Raw genomic sequence first — 27,022 nt, forward strand, 5'->3', positions numbered from 1 at the left:
CATGAGAGTTCAGTGATCTGTAAGGGAAGACAAACAAACACATAAATGAGTTTAATACCATGATATTGGCTTTAGGAGAATTGTTATGGTGCTAAAACAAAATTGTTTTTTCCTAGGGCCAAGAAGGAAGCTTTCAAAGAAGTATTAAAGAAAAAGTTATTCTCAGATCAGATCAGTCGCTCAGTCATGTCCGACTCTTTGCGGCCCCATGAATCGCAGCACGCCAGGCCTCCCTGTCCATCACCAACTCCCAGAGTTCACTGAGACTCATGTCCATAGCCTGTTAAAATGCTAACAAGACTTTATTCAGAGCTATTACAATAGAAACATTAAACAGGGGAGAGAGATTGCGCTCAACTCCAAATACAATAAGGATACATAGGAATTCATAGCCATTAAACAGTGAGGGGGTGAGTAGATGCAACACTACTGAAAGGACTTGATACCAAGGGTAATGAGGCTTCTTGCTCAACTGACTTAATAGGATTTTTGCCGAGGTCAGGCTAGGAACTGATTAGATATCAGGGTGGAGGATTCTTTCTGAATCAACTTAGGGTTTTTGCTGAAACTGGACTTGGCAAGAATAGACACAGAAGCCCAAATATGAGGTCGAGTTGAGAAAAGGGCTCAGAGGAGCCTAAGCAGAGTTTGGTCAAAGAGAGAGTGTTTGTCAGATGCTTGATTTATGTGAATAACAAATGTGGCAGGCAGAAAAAGGGATGGGAGGGGAATTTGAGATGGAGGGAGGGAGTGGCCATTGGCCAACGGCGGTGGTGCCATTACCAGAATTCTCTGTAATGATGGAAATGTCCTCTATCTGCACTATTGGGTCCAGGAGCCACTCACCACATGTACACCACATAGAACACTTGAAATATGGCTATTACAACTGGGAACTGGGTTTTTATTTAATGTAAATTTAACTAGGTTTATGTGACCACTGTCCCAGCTAGTGCAGATCTGCTGGAGCTGGGTGACAGGGCTGTGGACTTTGGAAAGTAGAAGCAGGGGCAACCTCAGAGAAGGTGCCCAACTAGCTCCTGCTGCTTTCACCTTCACCCTCAGCTCTAGTCCTGCCCAGTCCTACCCAGAAACCAGTGACTCCTCTGGCCTTTGGACTGTCAACTCCATGGAAAGGAAAGGTGAGAGGAATTTTATCCCTGAAGCTTGCTATCTCTGTAACCATCTAGAGACTCTACAGATAGTGACTTACAATGTGGAAATAGCTTGTATGTCCAGGTTTGAGAAAGAGAAGGAGTAATCAATGGCAAGAAGGCAACTAAAAAGTATGTCAAGTACAGTGTTTCATAAACTTCAAGAGAAACCAGAACCAGGCATGCCTTACATTAATCAGGTGTTTCTAAAATGTGCTGGCAAACCAATCACCTACTTAGAACTTCAGGGGATGTTAATATTTAAGGGTGCTTTGGAATGTCCTGTTAAAAATTTGGGAGGCATATATTTGTGTTTATAAAGTACATTAAGTAAAAAAAAAATTTCTTTAATTCCACTCATGTTTTCAAGACTGCCATCTGTAGAGAAAAATGTGTCTGTTGCACACTCTTCCTTTAACTAGCTAACTCAAATTGATTCAATAGGAATTATTTCACAATTCTGTAAATTGTAAGTAATTTGGGAACAGGTAAGTTTGACTTGTCTGATAGAGGTTTGATTGTTTTCCCTCCTTTTCTTGTGGAAAAAAAAATCAGTTTTGCCTCTGCTTGCAACTCCTTTCAATATTCTAATGGAAGACATTTTCACATATTGAAGTATGGGGAGGTCATTCTGGCTTCTAGGTGATTTAACTTGGATTTTATGCTCTGTGGCCTATCAAACATATATTATATATCTGTTTTGCCATCAAAGAAAATGGTATAGTGACCAGAAGTTTAAAGTGTCCATAAGAATTAAATGCCTCCCTTCCTAGGACACCAATGCTTGAACTCCTTTGATGATAAGACTCCCTTCCCAGGTGTCAAGACCATACCAACTTGCTGTGTATGTGCTGATCTGCTTTTTTTTTTTTTTTTTTAAGTTGAAGGAATGTATCCCTGATGATTTGTTTGATATTCTTTGTTCTGACAAGATATAAAACTGTATGGAAAACCATGCTTCTCTAGAGCAGTTCTTCAGAGTTATCTGAGTGGCTGTGTCCTGGGTTATAGTCTTCAATTTGGCTAAACTATAACTCTTCTCTATTCCTATTACAGTTTGGTTATTAATTATTTACACTGACGATTCTTGGGGTAGTTGGCAGGATATCAGAAAAGCTGGCCTGAGGTCACCTGTATCCTACTTTGGGCTGGTGCTTAGTACCAAGCCCCTTGAGGACCCCCATCCCCCCCCCCCACCTCTGCCTCACAGCACTCTTTAGATGTTTTGGTGAGTTTTCCCTGATATCTGGATATCCTTTTATTAAATGATAGTCCATAACTTTCATTTGAGCTGTTATCTTAAAATCTGTAGTCTTAAGCAGGTAACAGTTCATTTCCTACGTGAAAGGAACCTAGGGAGAATTCCTAGACAGAAGACATAGGGGGAAATTCCTAGGCAGGGACTAAGGGGAAATTTCTAGGCAGGAAAGACCTAGAAGAAACTTTGGAATGAACTAGGTTGGCTGATTTTTTTTTTTTTTAAAGTGTGGCTTAAAATCGGAAAGATGTATATGTTATAGTAAAATTAAACTTTTTTTAAAAATGAAAAACTATGCTTCTAAAGCTTATCAACTCATGGACAGACAGCCACCTACTGAACTGTTGGCTTCATGTACAATTGATGTGGAGCCAGTACTTGCAAGTACTTAAATATGTGTGTGAGTCGTTCAGTCGTGTCCGACTCTTTGCGACCCCATGGGCTGTTATAGACTGTAGCCTGTCAGGCTCCTCTGTCCACAGAATTCTCCAGGCAAGAATACTGGAGTGGGTAGACATTCCCTTCTCCAGGGCATCTTCCCAACCCAGAGATCAAACCTGGGTCTCCTGTATTGAAGGCAGATTCTTTAACATCTGAGCCACCAGGAGAGCCCCATTGGCTCAATTAATAGAACCTAAAATTGAAAATTTTAAAATTGAAATTCTCCAAGCCAAGCTTCAGCAATACATGAACCGTGAACTTCGTGATGTTCAAGCTGGTTTTAGAAAAGGCAGAGGAACCAGAGATAAATTGCCAACATCTGCTGGATCATGGAAAAAGCAAGAGAGTTCCAGAAAAACATCTATTTCTGCTTTATTGACTATGCCAAAGCCTTTGACTGTGTGGATCACAATAAACTGTGGAAAATTCTGAAAGAGATGGGAATACCAGACCACCTGACCTGCCTCTTGAGAAATCTGTATGCAGGTCAGGAAGCAACAGTTAGAACTGGACATGGAACAACAGACTGGTTCCAAATAGGAAAAGGAGTACGTCAAGGCTGTATATTGTCACCCTGCTTATTTAACTTCTATGCAGAGTACATCATGGGAAACGCTGGACTGGAAGAAACACAAGCTGGAATCAAGATTGCCGGGAGAAATATCAATAACCTCAGATATGCAGATGACACCACCCTTATGGCAGAAAGTGAAGAGGAACTCAAAAGCCTCTTGATGAAAGTGAAAGTGGAGAGTGAAAAAGTTGGCTTAAAGCTCAACATTCAGAAAACAAAGATCATGGCATCTGGTCCCATCACTTCATGGGAAATAGATGGGGAAATAGTGTCAGACTTTATTTTTTTGTTTTTTTGGGGCTCCAAAATCACTGCAGATGGTGATTGCAGCCATGAAATTAAAAGACACTTACTCCTTGGAAGGAAAGTTATGACCAACCTAGATAGCATATTCAAAAGCAGAGACATTACTTTGCCAACAAAGATTCGTCTAGTCAAGGCTATGGTTTTTCCTGTGGTCATGTATGGATGTGAGAGTTGGACTGTGAAGAAGGCTGAGTGCCGAAGAATTGATGCTTTTGAAGTGTGGTGTTGGAGAAGACTCTTGAGAGTCCCTTGGACTGCAAGGAGATCCAACCAGTCCATTCTGAAGGAGATCAGCCCTGGGATTTCTTTGGAAAGAATGATGCTAAAGCTGAAACTCCAATACTTTGGCCACCTTATGCGAAGAGCTGACTCATTGGAAAAGACTCTGATGCTGGGAGGGATTGGGGGCAGGAGGAGAAGGGGATGACAGAGGATGAGATGGCTGGATGGCATCACTGACTTGATGGATGTGAGTCTGAGTGAACTCCAGGAGTTGGTGATGGACAGGGAGGCCTGGTGTGCTGCAATTCATGGGGTCGCAAAGAGTCGGACAACTGAGCGACTGAACTGAACTGAACTGACTAAAAATTGAAAAAAGAAGGTGGGAGAGGGAAGCCTTTTAAACTCAAGGAAGAACACTATGAGATCTTTCTGTGTGTCTATCTGGATGTATGTGTATATCTGTGTGTATTATAAATATGATATGTTTCTATCTCCAGATGATATTATATAATTTATAAAAGAGCTGTATTTACTTGATTTCAGCATAAGCACCTACAAATCAAATGTTTCTAAATGTAACAAAAAACTAATCTCCAAGGTGACAGAGTAGAAGGATATGTGCCTTCTATTTTGGTGCCAGAGCACCAAAATCACAATTAGCTGTTGAACAACCATTGTCAGGAAGATGCTGGGACCTACCAAAAAATATACCCCCAATCCAAAGACAAAGCAGAAGCCTCAACAGGATGGTAGGAGGGGCAAAATCATGATAAAATCAAATCCCATATACCTGCCAGGTGGGTGACCCACAAACTGGATAACAATAATACCAAAGAAGTTCTCCCGCTGTTATGAAGGTTCTGACCCCTACATCAGGCTTTCCAGCCTGGGAATCCAGCAAAGGGACTGGGAATCCCCAGGGAATCTGACTTTGAAGGACAGCAGAATTTAACTACAGGACTTCCACAGGACTAAGGGAAGCATACTTCACTTTTGGAAGGCACAGACAAAATCTTGAGCTCACCAAGACCCAGGGGAAATTCACAGTGACCCCACAGGAGACTGAACTAGACATTGCTGGTGTTGGAGGGTCTTCTGTGAGGTGTGGGTCGGCAGTGACTCTCCATGGGGATGGGGGCACTGCAGCAGTAGTCCTGGAAGGTGCCCCTTGGTCTAAGTCCTCTTAGAGGTCTCCATTAACTCTACCACAGAGCCTGTTAGACCCCAGGGCTGGGTCACCTAAGGCAAAACAATTAACAGTGAGGGAGCACAACCCCACCCATCAGCAGATAAGAGCAAGACCCAGTTTTTCCCTCCACCAGTCCCTCCCATCAGGAAGCTTACACAAGCCTCTTAGCCTTCTCCATCAGAGGGCAGACAAAAGAAGCAAGACGAACCACAATCCCGCAGCAACTAGAACAAAAACCACAACACAGAAAGTTAATCAGAATGAAAAAGCAGAAGGTTAGGTCCCAGATGAAGGGACAAGATAAAATCCGAAAAACAACTAAATGAAGTGGAAACAGGCAACCTTCCAGAAAAAGAATTCAGAATAATGATCAGATCAGTCGCTCAGTCGTGTTCGACTCTTTGCGACCCCATGAATCGCAGCACGCCAGGCCTCCCTGTCCATCACCAACTCCCGGAGTTCACTCAGACTCACGTCCATCAAGTCAGTGATGCCATCCAGCCATCTCATCCTCTGTCATCCCCTTCTCCTCCTGCCCCCAATCCCTCCCAGCATCAGAGTCTTTTCCAAGGAGTCAACTCTTCACATGAGGTGGCCAAAGTACTGGAGTTTCAGCTTTAGCATCATTCTTTCCAAAGAAATCCCAGGGCTGATCTCCTTCAGAATGGACTGGTTGGATCTCCTTGCAGTCCAAGGGACTCTCAAGAGTCTTCTCCAACACCACAGTTCAAAAGCATCAATTCTTCAGTGCTCAGCCTTCTTCACAGTCCAACTCTCACATCCATACATGACCACAGGAAAAACCATAGCCTTGACTAGACGAACCTTTGTTGGCAAAGTAATGTCTCTGCTTTTGAATATGCTATCTAGGTTGGTCATAACTTTCCTTCCAAGGAGTAAGTGTCTTTTAATTTCATGGCTGCAGTCACCATCTGCAGTGATTTTGGAGCCCCCAAAAAATAAAGTCTGACACTGTCTCCACTGTTTCCCCATCTATTTCCCATGAAGTGATGGGACCGGATGCCATGATCTTCGTTTTCTGAATGTTGAGCTTTAAGCCAACGTTTTCACTCTCCACTTTCACTTTCATCAAGAGGCTTTTGAGTTCCTCTTCACTTTCTGCCATAAGGGTGGTGTCATCTGCATATCTGAGGTTATTGATATTTCTCCCGGCAATCTTGATTCCAGCTTGTGTTTCTTCCAGTCCAGCGTTTCTCATGATGTACTCTGCATAGAAGTTAAATAAGCAGGGTGACAGTATACAGCCTTGACGTACTCCTTTTCCTATTTGGAACCAGTCTGTTGTTCCATGTCCAGTTCTAACTGTTGCTTCCTGACCTGCATACAAATTTCTCAAGAGGCAGATCAGGTGGTCTGGTATTCCCATCTCTTGAAGAATTTTCCACAGTTTATTGTGATCCACACAGTCAAAGGCTTTGGCATAGTCAATAAAGCAGAAATAGATGTTTTTCTGGAACTCTTGCTTTTTCCATGATCCAGCGGATGTTGGCAATTTGATCTCTGGTTCCTCTGCCTTTTCTAAAACCAGCTTGAACATCAGGAAGTTCACAGTTCACATGTTGCTGAAGCCTGGCTTGGAGAATTTTGAGCATTACTTTACTAGCGTGTGAGATGAGTGAAATTGTGCGGTAGTTTGAGCATTCTTTGGCATTGCCTTTCTTTGGCATTGGAATGAAAACTGACCTTTTCCAGTCCTGTGGCCACTGCTGAGTTTTCCAAATTTGCTGGCATATTGAGTGCAGCACTTTCACAGCATCATCTTTCAGGATTTGGAATAGCTCAACTGGAATTCTATCACCTCCACTGGCTTTGTTCGTAGTGATGCTTTCTAAGGCCCACTTGACTTCACATTCCAGGATATCTGTTTCTAGGTCAGTGATCACACCATCGTGATTATCTGGATCGTGAAGATCTTTTTTGTACAGTTCTTCTGTGTATTCTTGCCATCTCTTCTTAATATCTTCTGCTTCTGTTAGGTCCATACCATTTCTGTCCTTTATTGAGCCCATCTTCGCATGAAATGTTCCTTTGGTATCTCTGATTTTCTTGAAGAGATCCCTAGTCTTTCCCATTCTGTTGTTTTCCTCTATTTCTTTGCATTGATCGCTGAAGAAGGCTTTCTTATCTCTTCTTGCTGTTCTTCAGAACTCTGCATTCAGATGTTTATATCTTTCCTTTTCTCCTTTGCTTTTCGCTTCTCTTCTTTTCACAGCTATTTGTAAGGCCTCCCCAGACAGCCATTTTGCTTTTTTGCATTTCTTTTCCATGGGGATGGTCTTGATCCCTGTCTCCTGTACAATGTCACGAACCTCATTCCATAGTTCATCAGGCACTCTATCTATCAGATCTAGGCCCTTAAATCTATTTCTCACTTCCACTGGAGAAGATGCAAGAAATGTTTGCCAAAGACCTTCACTTTCACTTTTCACTTTCATGCATTGGAGAAGGAAATGGCAACCCACTCCAGTGTTCTTACCTGGAGAAGCCTGGTGGGCTGCTGTCTATGGGGTCGCACAGAGTCGGACATGACTGAAGTGACTCAGCAGCAGCAGCAGCGGCAGAAGAACTGAAAAACAAACATATGGAGATGAACAATACACTAGAAGGAATCAATGGCAGAATAAGGCAGAAGATTGGAAAGGTAACCCGGAAGAGAGAATGGTGGAAATCACTGCTGCCAGACAGAATATAGAAAAAAGAACGAAAAAAAATGAAGCAACCTAAGAGACCTCTGGGACACGCCAACATTTGCCTTACAGGGATCCTAGAAGAAGAGAGAGAGACAAGACCTGAGAAAATATTTGAAGAGATAATAGCTGAAGACTTCTCTAACATAGGAAAGGAAGTAGTCAACCAAGTTCAGGAAGTACAGAGAGTCTCCTGCAGGATAAACCCAAGGAGGACCACACTGAGGCACATAGTAATCAAACTGACAAAAATCAAAGACAAAGATAAAATATTAAAAGCAACAAGGGAAAAATTACAAATAACATACAAGGGAACTCCCATGAGTTTATCAGCAGAAATTTCTCAGCAGAAATTCTATAAACCAGAAGGGAATGGCATGATACATTTAAAGTGATGAAAGGGAAGAAACTACAACCAAGAATACTCTACCCAGCAAGGAGCTCATTCAGATTTGACAGTTAAAGGCTTTTGCAAATGCCATTTGTCATCAAAACTAAGGCTTGCACTAAAGGGACTGAACCCAAGTATTAGGGAAATGACTTTCACACAAAGGCGAAGACAACAGAATCTGTAATGGTTATGGCACTATAGATAAAGTCCATTCTACCTTCGTAAAAATGAACCCTTCATTGTTGAACTTTTGCCGTCCTGATGTCCTTGGAACATGACTACGGTCTGCTCCCAAATCAGAGAAATTAAGATGGGTAAACAATAGCTATGAATTAAACAATTGAGGCTATGGGAAACCCAATACAGCTGCTCGGATTTTCCCGGTTCCCTGGCAAGCCACATTTTTGCTTGATGGGTTAAACTCTTCCCTTGCTGCAAGCCTGACGTTCTCATAGTGACAAAGAAACTGTTAGAAAATGTATTTTCCATGTGGAGTATGCTTTTTCCGGTGATCAAGGCACCTACTTCACTGGGAAAATCATACTTGTCTTCTTTTTTATTCTATTTATTTATTTTTGACTGTGTTGCACAGCTTGCAAGATCTCAGTTCCCTGACCAGGGATCTAATCTGTGCCCCTTGTAGTGGAAGCAGAGAGCCCTAACCACTGGACTGCCAGAGAATTTCCAACATAGGAGTCTTAAAAAAGACCTCACAAACTTCTTAAAGTCATTACTGTCACTATCATCCTCAATCACCAGACAAGTTCAACAAAACTAAAGGAAAAACTAAACTCAAGAAGGAAAAAAATCAGCTACATGGGATTTGACTAACTGGTAAATATGATTATGATTTTTGTGACTTTTTGTCTGAAATACTGCTGACTTCTAATCTTTGTTTTCCAGATATAAGGGAACTTTTCTCCTTAAACTAATTATGGCTTATAGCAATTTGGTAAATTATACCTTTATAAGCAGAATTCATGTATGGATGTGAGAGCTGAACCATAAAGCAGGCTTAGCACTGAAGAATTGGTGCTTTTTAACTGTGATGTTGGAGAAGACTCTTGAGAGTCCCTTGGATTGCAAGATCAAACCAGTCAATCCTAAAGGAAATCAGTCCTGAATATTCATTGGAAGAACTGATGCTGAAGCTGAAACTCCAATACTTTGGCCACCTGATGCAAAGAACTCATTGGTAAAGACCCTGATTCTGGGAAAGGTTGAAGGCAGGAGGAGAAGGGGACAACAGAGGATGAGATGGTTGGATGGCATCACCGACTTGATGGACATGAGTTTGAGCAAGCTCCGGGAGTTGGTGATGGACAGGGAAGCCTGGTGTGCTGCAGTCCACAGGGTCACAGAGAGTTGGATATGACTGAGTGACTGACATGACTGAGCGACTGAACTGAACTGAACTGAATTGAAGCAGAATTAAAGCACTTTTCATCTGATCCCTCTAGAATTTAGAAACTCCTAGGTTCTCAGCAGTCTTTCCCACAAAGGCTAAATGGTTATAAGATGCAAGAAAAACTGACTTTTTAAATGATCTATCTAGTTGGCTCCCCCCAGGAATAGTCAATTTTTCCACTTTGCTTCATAGACAATTATCTGATTTATTGTCATAGTATGTATTATTATTCTTTTCCTAGAGGAGCCTGGTGGGCTACAGTCCATGAGGTCGCAAAGAGTCGGATACGACTGAGCGACTAAGCACAGCACGTGTTAAAAGTAAAGTCCCTGGAACACCAATGCTGGTACTCCTTTGATGAGAAGATTCCCTTCCCAGGTACCAAGGTCATACTGATTTGCTGTGTGCATGCTGATATTCGTTTTTGTTTTTTTTTTTTTAACCTTGAAGGAATGTATCCATGATTTGTTTGATGTTCTTTTGATCTGAAAAGATATAAAACTGTGTTTTTCCAGAGAAGTTCGTCAAAGTTATCTGAGAATTTTCTCAGAGTTATCTGTGTCTTGGTTGGCTCAAATATAACTCTTTTTTATTCCTATCATAGTTTGGCTATTGATTATTTGCACTGGCAGTTCTTTTTAATCAGACAAATTGTGCTGCTTTTTCTGAACTAGCTGAACCATCTATCTTCACTGAATGAGCTAAATAAAACCTTTAACATGAGTTCAAATGCACTTTTATTTTATTTTTTCAAATGCACTTTTATACCTGTGTGAATCATGGTTTTACCTTTTCTGGTGAACATTTTCTTAATATTTTAAACTTTTAATGCATACAAATACATATTTGACATAATTGTAGTCATAGTCTTTATACATTTTTTTTCACTTACTATTATCAGGAAAAAAACTTTTGTATACTGCTGTAAAACTTCATAACGATTGGGAGTTTTTTTTGGTTGTTGTTACATAAGTGATTCTACTACAGCTTTCTTCCCTATTCTCTAACCATTGAATATTTAAGTTATTCAACCTTTATTTATTATTGTTATTATTCGACCATGCTGTGTAGCATACAGGATCTTAGTTCCTCAATTAAGGATTGAACCCAGCACCCCTGCAGTGGAAGCATGGCGTCCTAACCACTGGACTACCAGGGAATTCCCAAAACAACTTTTGAAAAGCAAAGATTCTGCATTTGCTTAACTCCTTCTGAAATTCTTGAATTTGACTATCATTACTATTTTTTAAAATAAATAAATAAGTGTTTTTTTATTTGTTTATTTGGCTTTGTCAGATCTTAGCTGCTGCATCCTGGATCTTCGTGGCCTCATGCGGACTCTTTCGTTGTGGTGTATGGACTCTAGCTGTGGTGAGCAGGCTCAGTAACTGTGTCACAAGGGCTCCAGAGCACGTGAGCTTCAGGAGCTGCAGCACGTGGGTTCTCTAGTTGTGGCACAGAGGCTTAGTTGCTCTGTGGTATGTAGATCTTACTTCCTTGACCAGGGATGGAACTTGTGTCCGTCCCCTGCATTGCAAGGTGGATTCTTAACCACTGGACCACCAGGGAAGTCCCTCATTACTATTTTTACCATATAAAATGATATCAATGTGTAGGTGAGAGGACTCCATACTATATACTCATTTCACACACATACATGGGTACATAGTATGGAGTCTATAAAAGAAGAATTAGTGGGAAATGAGTATTCCAAACAATTTGAAGGAAAATAAAAAGGTAACTCTGACTATACAGGATCCTTTCGCTACATGTAGTGCCTTCAGTGTGGGAGACCCAGGTTTGATCCCTGGGTTGGGAACATCCCCTGAAGGAAATGGCAACCCACTCCAGTATCCTTGCCTGGAAAATTCCATGGACGGAGGAGCCTGGCAGGCTACAGTCCATGAAGTTGGACACGACTGAGCAACTTCACCTCACTTTAGTGCACTTACAAGTGCGTGCATCTGGTGTCTCCAAGGCACCCAGCAAGCTGCCCTGCACACATAAAGTGTTCAAGTAATGTGCCTGTTATTTCCTCTGCAGTCAGGGCCACTTTCTATGGAATTTGTTTCTAAAAGCATCTGCACCAAAAAAAAAAAAAAAAAAAAAGGGTGCCGTAAAAACAATCATGAATAATAGCTCCTTTCAGGGAAAGCTGTTTCCCCCAGAAGGCAGAGGGAAGATGAGAAAAGACAAAATAAAAACAGAAGCTGGAAGCTCCATTGCTCCTGGGCAAGCAGCCCTATTCCCTGGGCCTCTCTGAGCCCCATCAGATACATACCAAAACAGAAGACATCAGAAGAGGTGCTGGACAGCAATTTCGGTTACTATTTCACCAATAACAGTACTAAGAAGTGTGTGAAGGAAGGAGCAGTTCTCTATGAAACCCTGTAAGGCCTTGGCCAAGGCATCATATTCTTCTGGGCCCCTCTTTTCCACATCTGCAAACAAGAGATCTCTTCTGATTTAATAAGACTTCTGTGATTGGACATACCTCTATAATATTTCCTAATACATTACATCATTTCTATTTCCTACTTCATCCCTGGTACATAGGGATGTACATGGTACATATACCAGTACTTTCTTTTGATTGGCACAAGCAGAAGGGGCTTCTAGGCTGGATCTTGGGTCAGGGGACCAAAAGCAGGACACTCTATCTTTTTACATTAATTACTTAAAGGAAGTGTCTCAAACTGGGAAACAGAGTGTGTGTCAACTGTAAATAAACTTCTGAGGGTTCTGTTATTGTCTTTTATTTATTTAGTCAGGTGGGTGCCTTAGGAACAAAAAGACAGTGCAAACAAACAGCTTCAGACCTATATTTTTTCACACACTCTTGCTTCTTAGTTGGAGTTCAGAGGAGGGGACATAGTTTACATTTTTGGAGGACTGCAAGGACCCTCTAACACACTGCTTTAACCTTCACACCTAGGCTCAGGAAACCCCAGTGTTTGTCATGTGGGTTTTCCTGCTTCTGGTTTGTCTGCTACAAATCGCTGATGCTCAGATTTCTTGGCTGTCACTCTCTGGCCCTGGAGGGGATGCCTGAGGGGGTTGAACCCTGCTTTGCTCTCCAGTGGGGGCAGCTCTACTGTTCACCCTGTGTTTGTTCCTGTCATTACCCCTGAAAGGACAGCAGTGCCAGGCTCTGGCCTATTAGCTCCCACTGCGGCCAACCCTCTCATAAATAACCCGTTGTCAGGGATTTTAATGGAAGCCCTCTGGAAGCTGTAAATCTTTGTAGCTCCCTCCTGCATCCTCTCTCTCATTTCCATCACAATATTACTCCAGAGGGACCAGAGACCAAAGCGTGAGCTTGCCAGAGCAGATTGGTAGGACACTGGGGAAAGAAAGAGGCGGGATGGGGGAGGGGAACAGAGCTGGGACAGTTGGTCTTAGGGAAGCATCTGTTGGGTGGCCAGTTGATGATGGTCACCTGGATCCCCAAGGCCCTGGAGAGGGGGAAGGGCAAGATGGCCTAGGGCCACCTGGTGGGAAGAGGGGAGAGAACAGGATGGCAGAGAGGCTTGTGGAAGGGTGCACCTTGGGCCCTCCAGTGTGAATTTAAGCACCAAGTAGCAGGATTTTAGTGTCTGCTTCAGGTTATGCTATGCCTTTGCCTCTAGCCTCCTGCTTGAGCAGATCAGCAGGTAAAGGGGTGGTGTCCTGGGTTGGCAGGAAAACTTTTCCTCTACCCATTTAGGTCTGAAAGGTAACAAAGTTTTTATGTACACCAGAGCATTCAGGAGTGAGTAACTACCCCAAATAGCTAGGGATTAAGGTTTAGACATCAGTTTAATAAGAGTGGGGGTGATTAGGGATTCAAAGGATGGAAGTCTCTAATGAGACTTGTTTACACAATTTTTTGGAATGTCCAAGAAAATGGACATTCCAAATGGCTGGGTGGTGCCTGCCTGACTGGAGATCTTCCTGGATGGGTGGAGGGGGTTGCCAGATTGTGACCACTGGTGTTTGGAAAACTCTGGTTTATTTATATCAGGGAAGTTCAAATTGGATTTCTTTCTGCATCGGCTGTAGCCCAAATACTTCCAACTTAAAAGTAAAAACTCTCCTGAAGATTTTTTTTTTTAAAGTCCATTCACCTGCTGTTTCTCTAGTATTCTATCACAGCATGGCACGAAGTCCTGGGTACAAAGTTCCCAGTGAACCTGCTAAAATTTAGCTCCTGGACTAACTTCAGCATGCTTCACATCACAGATGTGGATTTTGTCTTTTCCCTTAGTTGTTTTGACCACAGGTTTTCTTAGGAGGCCTTCTCCTTCTTACATGTCTCCCCTCAATTGCTGGAAAAGAAAGTAATGATCCAAGTCTTACATAAATCATACTCCTTGGGACTAAACGATCTTTTTTTTCACAGGAGCAGCTACATTTCAGTGGCATCAAGTCAAGCATCTGGAAAATTTTCAAGAAGGAAGAGGGATGTATATCCCTCCTCGGTTCAATCTGTTAAGGGAGTTTCTCAAAATCGCTATGATTCAAGACTTAAAATCAATCCTTTGTTCAATCTTTCACCAATCTGAATTAACCCAGGCAAAAACAGCTCTGTGCTGTGCTTAGTCTCTCAGTCGTGTCCGATTCTTTACTGGCTGCCAATCCTTTCCAGGCAGGACTCTAAGCTCAGACAGGTGGAAACTTTAGGAAACCACAATTACCTGAATCCAGTCACTACTCTGATTCTCCACCTGAGAACAGTCAAGGTGTTGTTTTGAGAAGTCAAAACCCCTGAGCCCTGGGCGGCTCTTTCTTATTGGCCAGTTCAGTGGCGGGGTCAGGGCCCCCCCTACGGCCCCCCCTCCCACCCTCTGAGGTATCATGATTCAATAAGCCTGAGCGGTTCGTCACAGGCTTGTGATACCCATTTTACTGCTAAAGAAGCTAAGTCTCAGGTCACGTCGGCTGTCCGAGGTTACACAGGAAACCTGAGATCTCGACTTGGGTTTCAATCTAGCCCTCTCCGCTCGGTGTTTCCTGCTCCGGGTAGTGGATGTTTACCCTCTACAGAGTGCCTAAGGCCCAAGGCTCCCTTCGCTCGGACCGACTAACGCCCCTGGAGCTCCAGAATCAGACGTTCTGATTCGCTCCGGTCCCCGACGTTCAAGCCGCGCCTGCGCACGACGCCCGGACGGCGCGGGCCGGGTCCCCCAAGGACCCGGGGGCGGGGCGGACCGGGGAGGGCTGGGCGGATCCGGTAAGGCGGGGACCCGCGGAGGGCAAGCGGTAGTTGCGCCTCGCGCGGCTGGAGCGCGGCCCCGCGTCCCAGCGTCCTCGGCGTCTCCCGGGACGACCTCGGGCGCTTCTCTCCGAGCGGTTAACTGGATTCGGGAGGCTGGGGGCATGCCAACTACCGAAGGGGCCAATCGAAGCCCTGGAAAGCCCTATATGCAAATAGGGGGGCCGGGTGGACCCCAAATTAGGAGCGGCTAGGGTTGGGGTTAGGGGTTGTCTGGCAGCCAGAGGGAGCGTGTCTCCGAGGAGGGGACCCACGAGTGTGGTTGCGAACTATACGGGCGGCAAGCGGGGGCGAGACGGGGGAATAGGAATTGCGGGTAAGAGCGCCCCAAAGCCCGCTGCTGCCCCCAGACTGCGGCCTCCTAGTGCCTCGCCAGTGAAAACCGGGTTCTACATGTCCCCCTCGTCCCCCACGGTGCCCAGTTTCCCAAGGCCACCCCTCTGCCCTTCCCTGGTGGCATTCTGTGGCAAAAGCCTCCCGCACGCCCCTGCTTTCTCTCGGTTCTCCTGTAGCCCACCTCTTCTCAGCAGGTCTAGGTATCGCTTGCCCTCTTCCACGCCCCATACTCAGTTCATTGCTGAAATATTCTCACTCCCTTTTCTCATCCTCAGGACCCCATGCCAGTACCTTTCTCACACACCAGCCATTCTTTTCCCAGCTCCTCACTCTTTCCTAACCTACCTTTCCTCCCAAACCTGGGTCGCCCTCTGTGCGCACCCTCACTTCCTGCCCTCCCTCGATTTCCCCAAATCGTTGACCCCAGGGAGCTGTCCCTGAGATACCAGAGATCCCTGGGAATCGCACAGCTCTGTCCCTTTCCTCATTCCTCATCCTCGGATCCTTCTCCTGACCACCTTTCTTCCTTTGTCTGAAGAATCCTTACAGAAAGACACTCTGTTTCTCGTGGCAGCGCAGCCCCCTGCAAACAACCTACCTCCTTTCCAGCCCTCTGCAAATAACCTACCTCCTTTCCAGCCCTCTGCAAATAACCTCGGAGAAGGCAATGGCAACCCACTCCAGTACTCTTGCCTGGAAAATCCCATGGGCAGAGGAGCCTGGTAGGCTGCAGTCCATGGGGTCGCTAAGAGTCGGAAACGACTGAGGTACTTCACTTTCACTTTCATGCATTGGAGAAGGAAATGGCAACCCACTCCAGTGTTCTTGCCTGGAGAATCCCAGGGACAGGGGAGCCTGGTGGGCTGCCGTCTGTGGGGTCACACAGAGTCGGACATGACTGAAGCGACTTAGCAGCAGCAGCAGCAAATAACCTATCTCCTTTTTCTTTCACTTCTAGGCGTTATTTTTCACCTTCCTGAAGGAAAACCCTTCTAGGCTTGAGGAAAATTCTTTGGGACTTGAACCCTAGGGAAAAACGTAACATTTATTAATAGGAATGAACGTGGGAAGGGAGTTAACAGTTTACTAAACCCTAGTATGTGCTAGGCACTTAAGTTATTTATTGTGTATACCAGTGCCACAATTACATTTTCATTTTACAATAGCCCTTATTTTGAACCAAACATTACTTTAAGAGCTTTAGATATATTAACTCACGTAATCTTTAAAGCAACCTCATGAGGTGAATATTATTTTCATTTTACCTACGAGGGAACTGAGGTACAGAGAGACTCACTCATCCACAGTCACGCTTCTGTTATAGTAAGTGGTAGAGGTGGGGTTTGGATCCAGAACCAATCTGTCTTTGCTAGTTGCTGCTGCTAAGTCGCTTCAGTCATGTCCGACTGCGTAATGTGGAGAAAATGACTGGGTATGAGCCTGCCTGAAAATTGCATCTTCCAGTCTTGCAGAATGCCTTGATTTCTAGCAGAATAAAAGATGGCATCTGAGTCAGCAAGTTTCTTGTTCGCAGGGAACGTGGCCAGTTATTCTCAGCACTTATTGGCAAAACCCTTGAATAGTTGAGTGCCTCCCTTGTTAGTCTGGGTTTTGCTAAGGGTCCCTTCAGGCCCTGTGCTGAAATTCAAAGGGTGGATAGAATGAAAAGCCAAAAGACCATAGTGAAAGTGAAAGTCTCAGTCGTGTCCAACTCTTTGTGACCCCATGGACTATACAGTCCATGGAATTCTTCAGGCCAGAATACTGAAGTGGATAGCCGTTCCCTTCTCCAAGGGGTCTTCCCAACCCCGGATTGAACCCAGGTCTCCTACATTGCAGGCAGAGTCTTTACCAGTTGAGGCACCAGGGAAGCCCTTCCTTTCTGAAGTCATAGTTTTATGCTAAAATATAGACCAAATAGTGCTCAAATTGACTCTGGTAACAAGAGGCAGAAAAAATAACCTTGCTAGAGTAGGGGAAGGAGTGGAGGACCATAGTAGGCATTTTATTTTATCCTGCCCGCTTCAAAGTTCAAAGCACTTTCCTGGATATTAATCTTAGTGGTGATTCTGTAATGACAGAAAAGATAGGAAATGAGGGAGAATATAAGCACTGGCTTCTAAATATGATATCCTATGTCAAAGAGGCAAAGCTAAAAGCAAGATCCAGAGATCTTACTCCATATCTTTTTTGCCCTATCTACTTCTATCTTTTCTAATAGCTAACAGAGGCGTTCTATGCTTCTGGTAGGGGAATGAGGACTAAAAGATGAAAAGGTGAGTGGAGTGCAGGAAAACCTATTATTTGGAAGAAGAGAAGGAAATCACAGGCAGACACAGTAGGAAAACTCTTCAGTGCTGAATGAATTCCTACAGACCAAAAGAAAAGCCTAGGTTGTGAAGGTCAGGGTTAAAAAAACTAGGCTAACATTTGAAACACTTAACAACCAAATGATTCTTTCCTCCCTTTTACAGACCCCCATATTAATCCCTGGTAGCTCAGCTGGTAAAGAATCTGCCTGAAATGCAGGAGACCCCAGTTCGATTCCTAGGTTGGGAAGATTCTCTGCAGAAGGGATAGGCTACCCATTCCTGTATTCTCAGGCTTCCCTGGTGGCTCAGACAGTAAAGAATCTGCCTGCAATGCGGGAAACCTGAGTTCAATCTCTGGGTTGGGAAGATCCCCTGGAGGAGGGCATGGCAACCCAGTCTAGTATTCTTGCCTGGAGAATCCCCATGGACAGAGGAGCCTTGCAGGTTGCAGTCTATGTTGCAGAGTCGGACATGACTGAGCAACTAAACATATTAATTCAGCCTAGCAAAGGAAAGCACTAAACATTTCCCACCCTTCTGTAGCACCTCTCGGGCCAAGAGTAGTCAACATGTGTAGTCTTTGAGAAGTGGAAATGGGTCTCTCCAAGTAACCTGCGTTGTGTTTGCTTGCGTGGAGCTCTCCCGGTGCTCATCCCCTCCCCCTGGTGGCCAATGGAAGTCATTTTCATGCTGTCACTAGGCTTTGGTTGGCAACCTCTGCTTGGAAGATCCCAAGATCAAATCCCATACCAAAATGCAAACAGGGTTTTTTCCCACTGTCTTAACTATTTTACTTAGGAAGGGGAATTGACTGTGTCTTGTGTCATCAAGAAGAACTGAAGATGATATTTGCTATGTTTGCTACATATATTTGTGCAGCATAGTATGTATGTTGTTTTTGCTTTAACTCCCTAAGTCCCTTGGTCTATATTGCCTGCCCACTAACTGGCATAATGGAAAGCTATGTAGAAGGGCAGGAAGCTGGGGCTTTGATCCTGGCTCTGCTGACTTCTCTCTGGCTTTCTACAAGTTGTCCCTGTCCGCTAGCTGGGAGGGGGATTTCAAAACCTCTAAGAAGCAAACAGGCTGAACTGGACAATTTCCAAGGTTCCTCCCCACTGTAATATTCAGGAATCCCACTGGAACATGCTCTAATTACACTCAAATAAGAGCCCTGGTACAGTGTGGACACTGGCGAAAAGAAGGGAAAGAAACAGAGTAAAAATACATACACAGTAGGAACAATAGGGCTGGTCTCAGATTATGTCAGATCTGGGGAGATCCAGGCCCCTTGTTGGAAGTGGGGATTTAGAAGTATTTGGCTTAAAGGAAAATGGTGTGGGACCAGCTGATTCTTAAGAGGCTAACATCACTAGACTGCTTCTGGGAGCTAGGAAATCAGTCGCTTCACTTTATGGTTATGGTCGTTTACGGGTGATTGGCAGAGAGGAAAAGGCAGTGGATGGAGTGTAGAGGAGAGACAGGATGTGGGGTCAGATGAATATGAATATAGCTTCTAATCCCAGGTCTGCCTCTTACCCTCTCTGTGTTTCAGCCTTCTCATCTGTAGTAGAAGTAAGAGTATCTATGGTATGATATTATGAGGATGAGATGAGACAGTATGTATGTAAAGTGCTTTAGTATAATTAATACCTGTTATACTTGGTAAGTATAATTAATACCTGTTATACTTGGTAAGTGGGCTTCCCAGGTGGTGCCAGTGGTAAAGAATCTGCCTGCCAACGCAGGAGACGTAAGAGACATGGGTTTGATCTCTGGGTTGGGAAGACCCCCTGGAGGGGGGCATGGCAACCCACTCCTAGAGAATCCCACAAACAGAGGAGCCTGGTGGGCTATACAGTCCATAGGGTCACACAGAGTCTCACAGGACTGAAGCGACTTAGCACGCATGCGTGCTAAGTAGTCTAGGTAAGTAGGTTGTAAATAGTATTTACTATTATAGTGAATGAAACTGTTTTAAATGCCTTCCGTATGAAAGGATGCAAAGTCAATGCTTAAAAAAAGTTATTTTTTATGCTCACACAACATTTCTATTATATAGATGAGGAAAAGGAATCTTAGAAAAGTGAGACTAGTTCCTGCGTTTATTCATCCTTCCAGTCCATTCATTCAAGAAGCATAGGGATCTCTGTTATGTGTCAGACACTGTGGCAAGAGTTGAGAATTCACAATAGCCTCTTCCATCAGAGAAGTCACAGTCCAGGGCCACACAGCTGAGAATGATAGCAAATAGTGAGCACCTGCTTATGTGCCAGGCACTCTCCTAAGCAGACTGTATTAACTCAAACGAATTACTACATTTAATTCTCATGGCTGGGGTACACCATTTTACAGCTGAGGAAGCTAAGGCAGAGAGCTGTTATGATAAGTAAATTGCCTGAGACCACACGCCTAGGAAGTGGCAAAGCATGGACTTAAATCTAGGCAGATAGACTCCAGAATCTTGAGTTCTTAGCCACTTGCGTACAGCTGCCTCTTAGTAAGTGGTTTAAAGCCACATCCCTGACTGCACAGGCCCTTTGTTGTTGTTGCCAGTTACTCAGTGTGACCCCGTGGACTGCAGCATGCCAGGCTTCCCTGTCTTTCACCATCTCCCGGACCTTGCTCAAACTCATGTCCACTGAATCGGTGATGCCATCCAACCATCCCATCCTCTGTCATCCCCTTTTCCTCCTGCCTTCAGTCTTTCCCAGCATCAGGGTCTTTTCTAATGAGTCAGTTCTTCTCATGTGGCTGAAGTATTGGAGCTTCAGCATCAGGCACAGGCCCTTCCACTAGGATATAAGTACCGTATTTCAGGATGCCAGCAGCAGCCCCCCTCCCTTCTTTGCATTCTCCTTAACCTTGTTCTTTGAATCTGTGGCCTCACCTCTTTTGATTTCTCAAGGCTACAAGATTGCTTTTGACCAAATTTTAAGACAGAAGAGTAGGTAGGAACCCCCAGGTTAACAGGGAGTAGTTGCTGAGACTGGGAAAAAAAAGTTGAGATCCGCTAGCAGAGTCTGAGTAAATTCAGATGTCTGTGGGGTCAGACGTGGAGCCTAAATGAAAGAGCAGTGATCTGGGGCATACAAAAGTGTTTCCTCTCTCTCTTAATGCTGCTAAATGGAAAACAATAACATGAGGGTAACTGTCACTTGGCCCCTGAATCAGGGAGACAACAGGGAATGATAGGGACTGAGGCAGACTGGAAAATGTCTAGAGAGGGAGCCATTGCTCTGTTCTGGTTGATTGCTGGTCTGAAGCTATGGGGACCTCCTTTTCTGAAAGGAATGGACATCTAGATTTTTATGACAGATCTACATTTCCCAGTTATTGGCAGCTACTTCTTTTTTACATCTCTAACAGTGATGACCACCACTGTGGGGCAAGTAAACATTTCTGTAGGCTAGATTCAGGAGGCAAACCCTGGTGACAAATGTTGAGTGAGCTGTTCTCTTTTAGGGGCTGGAGAGAAGCCAACAGGATTTAGCCTTGGGTATGAAACAGGAAGAAGAGGGCTGAGGAAGAGAAAGCTCCCAAAGACAAAGCGAAAATAGTCACATGTGGCAATGGCTGTTGTCTGCTGTCTTGCATCTGTCTCGGGTGCCTTCCAAGTGTGTCTCATGTAGCCTAGTTTACAGAGGAAGGTGGGCAAGTCTGCCATGATGAACCCACAGAACTACACAAGCTCTGTCCCTTCCTTGCCTTCTGTGCCCGAGGCTGTCTTGTGCAAGAGTAAACAGAATTTGACTGGCTTTTTTTTTTTAGGGGGGGTTGTTGTTGTTCTCTTTGAGGCAGACAAATACAAGCAACCATGACTTGTTTTTACCACTTGGGCAAGGATTTGAAAAAGGGCAAAGACAACTTGCAACTCCAGAGGCCAGATTCAGGGTCAGTTTTCCCTCCTCAAGTTAACATTAACCTTTAGGTAAACGGAGCCACTCCTCCTAGAGGGCTTGGTAAACAGGAGCCATTGTGGAGGCCAGGGGAGGGGAGCCGGCCGTTTACCTGGCAGGAAGCGAGCAGTCCAAGGTCAAGATTTCATGTACTGCAGTCCTCTTGAACTTTTCCAAGAATATGCCTGTTCACTGAGAAAAACTGACGCACAACGCCCAGGTTTCATCCGTTAATTGCACTGAGTGCAGCCTTTCTCCCCTTGCTCAGGGCAGGCGTCACCACAGATGTCTTGGCTGTGAGGAACAGCCCTCTTTAGCAAGAGAGAGAAACCAGGGGCAGTTCTTGGCCACTTAAGAGCTCTGCTGTTCCTCTCAGTGGTGGCTACGAGCATTCAGTGAGATGGTGTATGTGAAAATTCTTTGGAAAACCTAAGGAATTATGTCCATGTAGGGTTTTATTATTAAATTATTCATAGGTAGCCTCTGAATTAGAGCACCCTCCCCCATCTTGGTTTGAAAAAGAAATGGAGAGTGGTGGCAGGGTATCATAATGTTAAATAAAACACGGCTGTAAGGTATCGAAGTTGTCTAGAATTAGCAAGGTTGGGTATAGAGGGGAGGTGATTCCCAAGAGGCTGTGTGACTCTGCTGAGCCTGCTGTAATTGCATGCTGCTGGTGGTAGCTGAAATTGTTGGAACCCCTCTGGGAAATAACATGGCGATATAAATAAATAAATAAAATATCAGAGGCTACATAATTTCCATATCCATTAATTTAGTAATTCTGGTTCTGGATAAATATCTTAAGACTATAATCCTAAAGAAATAAAGGCTCTTCTATACATGAAAGTGTGCATTTTAGAGCTATTTATATAATAGCAGAATTGAAAGCAACTTTCATTGCCAATAACTGCATTTAATTGCAACGGCTGGTTAAATTCAGACACATTCCTTCAGTGGGATATTATTACACAATGATGAAAAGCTAGAACTATGTAAACTTTGCCACAACCAAAAGAATGGTTATGATATGATAGTAAGGGACAAAAAGCAGATCAAATGTTGTTTATTATATAATTATAATTATATAAGACTTAATTATATAAGACATATGTAAGACTTATATAATTATATAAGACTAACGATAATTAGAATTTTAGAATAAAAAGGAATATACAAGGGACTTCCCTCTGGTCCAGTCGCTAAGACTTTGCCTTCCAATGCAGAAGACACAGGTTTGATCCCTGGGCCAGGAACTAAGATTTCACGTGCCTTGTGGCCAAAAACCAAAACATAAAACAGAAGCGGTTTTGTAACAAACTCAATAAAGACTTTTTAAATTGTCCACATTAAAAAAAAGAGAATGCACGAAAAGGCCAAAGTTGCTCTGTTAGTTACAGGTGGCTTCCCACCTTGCCCTTTTCTGAGCTTCCTTTAATGTTATAACATTAACAGTATTTCAATGATAATAATAAATTAGAATAAATTGTAGTAAAGATATTAACCATTTTTTAAAAGCCAAGGAGTTTTGAGGAAAGAATAGGGTAATTAGCAAGAGGACTATTGGCATCAAATCAGAGGGATTAAAATAATGAAGAGGTTGGTGGGGTTTGGGGAGGTGAGGAGAATGTACCAGAAATCTGGTTTTATGGTCATAGAAGCCTCAGATGTGAAGGGGATATGAATCAGTTCATTGGGCCTGGGCAGTTCTAGCTACCCAAAGGCAGACTAAACACATTCCTAAGGATTAGTGAAGCAAGGGCATTAAAATCCACGTCGAAAAACTTGATTTTGAAATTTCAAGCAAGCATCAAGGAAGTCATCATGGAGGTGGGGTTAGGGGATGAAAACTTTGCTGGACTTCCTTGTAGGTATTTTATTATTTTGTCTTGCTTTTATTTTGAATTGGATGGTGAGGGAGACACTGTAGCCTCTTCTGTGGTTGAAGTCTCTGAAGGGTTGCATCTGACCCTGGGCTGGAGTCTTGCTCAGTCAGCTACAAGTCAGTCCTGCATTTGTGAATGTCAGTTGCATGCGGGATGTTTGGTGCAGTGCCTGAATAGTTAACAGACCTCCTCAAAGCACCCCGTCTACAACCATGGGGACCAACTCCCTCAGCTAGGGAGGCTCAGGGCTCAGTTCTGAGGCTGTCTCCAGACACTCAGTTTAATAAGACTGTTTACCTGGTGCCGGGCATAGCATCTCAGCTTGCTATGATGCTGAAAACCCCAGGAGGGAAAAAACCAAGGCCAGAGTTGGCTGAGTGAGTCCCCAAGGTCATAGTCATGGCAAAAGGTGGAATCAGCTCCTTGCTGGAGCTTGCACGAACCGTGGAGGTGAGGTAGCATTTCATGCACTGCAACCTGTTGTCTGGTTCTGAGTGCTGGCCCACCGCCCACATGAGCAAGGGAGGGGGTCCCCCTGCAGGTGGATCTGAGTAACTGCCATTCTGTTTGCCCTCTCTCCAGGGTAGAGGCGGGGGCAGTATTTCCCCCGAGCCTCCTCGCAGGCAGGGGAGATGCTCCAGTGCCTACCTTTGGAAGAAGAGGAAGGGACAGACTCAGAAGAGAAAGAGGATGGTTCTATAGAAGATTCTAAAGAAATCATCACCATGGCTTTTGTGAGAGAGAACATTGGGGCGCAAAGGGGGCTTCAGAGTGCCCATCAGCAAGGCAAGAAGAAGAGGAAGAAAAAGAGGTTAGGATTGCAAGATGGGGAATGGGGATCCATGTTGGGAAAAGCAGGAGGGACCTGGAGGGGAGGGGGCCTCAGCTGCGAAGGAGTAGGTAAAGGAGAAACTGTGGAGTAAGTCACACCATTTTTGGTTCATATAAAAAAGAACCTACTTTTGATTATCTGTTTTATAGAATCAAATAATGGTGTGTGTAATCTAAAACCACACCTGTCCTCATCTTTATTCTGTTGTTAGAATGCCTTTTGAAAAACTGTGTGGGGAGAGACGATTTCCTCATTTTAAGAGAGCACTTATTGTCTTGGGGATTCAGTATACTTTAAATGTAACAGAACCACATTGATTTCTTAGGATCTGACTGTGGCTTCTGTATTCCAGTTCTTATTTAATATTTTGCCATACCCTACTCCATTCTTGGTGAGGGGGGAATGAATCACTCCTCAGACTGATTGATATCTGACATCTTATCTGCTTTCTAACTCATAGCTTCCCTTAATCGGGGGCAATAGGAGGGAGACCATTAAATATTTTGGCCAAAAAGATGTTCGCTTCCTATTCCTGATGGGCCACTGGAATTAGAGGATTGAGGAGTGATGATGTTAATGTGAAGCTTCAAAATCAGCGATAATCACAATACAGAGTTTCTAGCTCATAGGCAGAGCAACAGTACTCTGCACCCATGTTTCCCGTCACTCTGCAGCTACAGGGGTGTGTGTCCCTGGTAACAGGGATGGTCAAAGCAGGCTCAGTGTGGCCACTGAGAGTTCACTCAGCTCCCATGGGGCTGGATGTTTTTGCATGCAGTCACTTGTTCTGGCAAGTGTGTCTGTCTCTGTCTTGGTGCTTTCCCCTTTCTCTTTTCCAGATGATTGGTGATCAATCTATCCAGCTGCCGATATGAGAGTGGTGAGCATCTGCCCTCAACGCATCCACCATGGGGACCCCACCAGATTCCCCCAAAGAGTTGGGAAGGGTCACTCACATATTCCTGAGGACAGGAAAGGGGTTCTAATTGTGTTCTTTGCATCTCCCAGTCCAATGAACTATTTGAGAAGGTTGGGTATCTCATTCCAAGAAAATACGAGTTTTGATCTCAGTGGTGTGTACTTCCACTATCTATAGTTCCTGTTGATGGTTATTGGGGGATCTGTTGAAGAGCTGGCAGCGATGGCTGCAATCAATGGCTCTTTTTTGGAGCACAAGTTACAAACTGGCAGTCCATGGGCGAAAGATGACCTGCAGACCTACTTTGACTGCAGAGCAGAGTGTCATTATTTTCACTTTGAATTTGGGTGCTTTAGGCTGGTCCTGACTCTTTGGGTCACTACAGGCACTTCTTCCTTTCCAGGTCCTTGAAGGTATTTGAATTTGTGTTGGAGTCAGCTCCCAGTTATTAATAGGGACCAGGAAAGAAGGATGTGTGTGGTTTTGAAATACACTGTGTAGTTTTCTTCTGTCAATTTACCTTACTAATTAAGCTTGGTTTTGGCTGATGTTAAGGATTAGTTTATATTCCCTGAATACTCAGTGCTAGTGTTTGGAGGAAAGCCAAGGCCTGCTTCCTGGCAAGGGTGGGTGAAACACTGACCTCAGAAAACCTTTTGTGGTGATCGCTGGGCACAGGCCATGCTCTCCAATAGCTTTTGACTCTCTGTGTTCCTTTCTCGGCAATGGCATGTCCAGATGGGGCAAGATGGCTTCCGGTCCCAAGGAGCCCACTAGTCTGGCTTCCGTGTATAGTCTGGGAGCACCTAGGAACGTAACCTCCCCCTCTCATGCTTCTTCCCCACTTTCCCCCTTGGGTCTTTCTTCCTCTCCCTCCTGGCAGTGCGTAGGGCCGCCCAACAGTATGGCCTTCGAGAGGGAGGAGAAAATGACGACTGGACTCTCTACTGGACTGACTTCTCAGTGTCACTGGAACGGGTGATGGAAATGAAAAGTTACCAGGTATCTGGGTCAGAGCTGGTCCTCGGTGTAAGCGTGGCATCGACCCTGTGGGGCCCCACTCTTATGACTACCCCAAAGGGGAGCTCCTGGGTGCTCCTCTGGGCCCCATTGTTCACCACTTCGGCTTCCTTTGCAGAAAATCAATCACTTCCCAGGGATGAGTGAAATCTGCCGCAAGGACTTGCTGGCCAGGAATATGAGCCGCATGTTGAAGATGTTCCCGAAAGATTTCCACTTTTTCCCGAGGACCTGGTGTCTTCCTGCTGAGTGAGTGCCCCTTTCTCCACTCCCCACCCCCCAGTTTACATTTTCCTCTTGCCCCTAACCCTGGTTACTACTTTCCCTTCCCATGGGATCTTCCATTTCTCTCACTTCAGGAAGAGAAGGGATAAAGGGTGTGTCAAAGGTTGAGAAAACACAAGGCTCTGCCCGTAAAATTAGATGACATTTAGGGGCTGGGTGCCTTGGAGCCTGTGCCCACAGTTGGGTTGAGAGTTTGTTCTCACCTTGAAAGCTGTTAATTTTGAACTTGTTCCAGTCCTTTCACTGTGCAGTTTCTGAATTTTTGAGGCCTTCGAGCACTTCTGGAGGGAGTGAGGTGATAGTTAGAGCCCTCTAACCATTAGGAGCAGGGAGGGATGCCTGACCTCTGACCCATGGCAGGACATGGCAGTCAGCCTTTTCCCATCTCTGTCTTACTATATCCATCTGGACATCCATTCCTGGTACATAAAGTACTCTGGACCACACCGCTGAGAAGCAGGAGAAATGTGAGGTGACATGAGCATGACCTGGGTACAGTCCGGTGTCTGGATGAGGTGGGGAGGTGGGGGTACAGAAGCATTGCCATCAGAATGATGTTCATAGGGCAGGGGCCCCACAGGAGTCCCACTGTCCCTGCTCCACTGAGTGCTTTCCCAAACCAAGAGCA

At 44.5% G+C, this 27,022-nt stretch overlaps 1 protein-coding gene across 4 annotated transcripts in view; it reads left to right on the forward strand.

Moving 5' to 3' along the window:
* Positions 1 to 15,677: 15,677 nt before the first annotated feature.
* Positions 15,678 to 27,022, forward strand: part of TTLL6 (tubulin tyrosine ligase like 6) — a 46,389-nt gene continuing 35,044 nt past the window's right edge. For 2 of the 4 annotated variants that reach the window (XM_070773312.1, XM_070773310.1), the window contains exons 1-3: positions 25,010 to 25,050; positions 25,973 to 26,091; positions 26,228 to 26,358. In XM_070773312.1, coding sequence (XP_070629413.1) covers positions 26,071 to 26,091; positions 26,228 to 26,358 — 152 coding nt within the window. In that variant the 5' untranslated portion in view covers positions 25,010 to 25,050; positions 25,973 to 26,070. Of the gene's footprint in view, positions 24,150 to 24,188; positions 25,051 to 25,972; positions 26,092 to 26,227; positions 26,359 to 27,022 lie in introns of those variants that run through there. The other 2 variants (XM_019982640.2, XM_070773311.1) reach the window with 2 other exon arrangements.

The sequence above is a fragment of the Bos indicus genome, chromosome 19 (assembly GCF_029378745.1).
Source record: "Bos indicus isolate NIAB-ARS_2022 breed Sahiwal x Tharparkar chromosome 19, NIAB-ARS_B.indTharparkar_mat_pri_1.0, whole genome shotgun sequence".
Taxonomy (NCBI): domain Eukaryota; kingdom Metazoa; phylum Chordata; class Mammalia; order Artiodactyla; family Bovidae; genus Bos; species Bos indicus.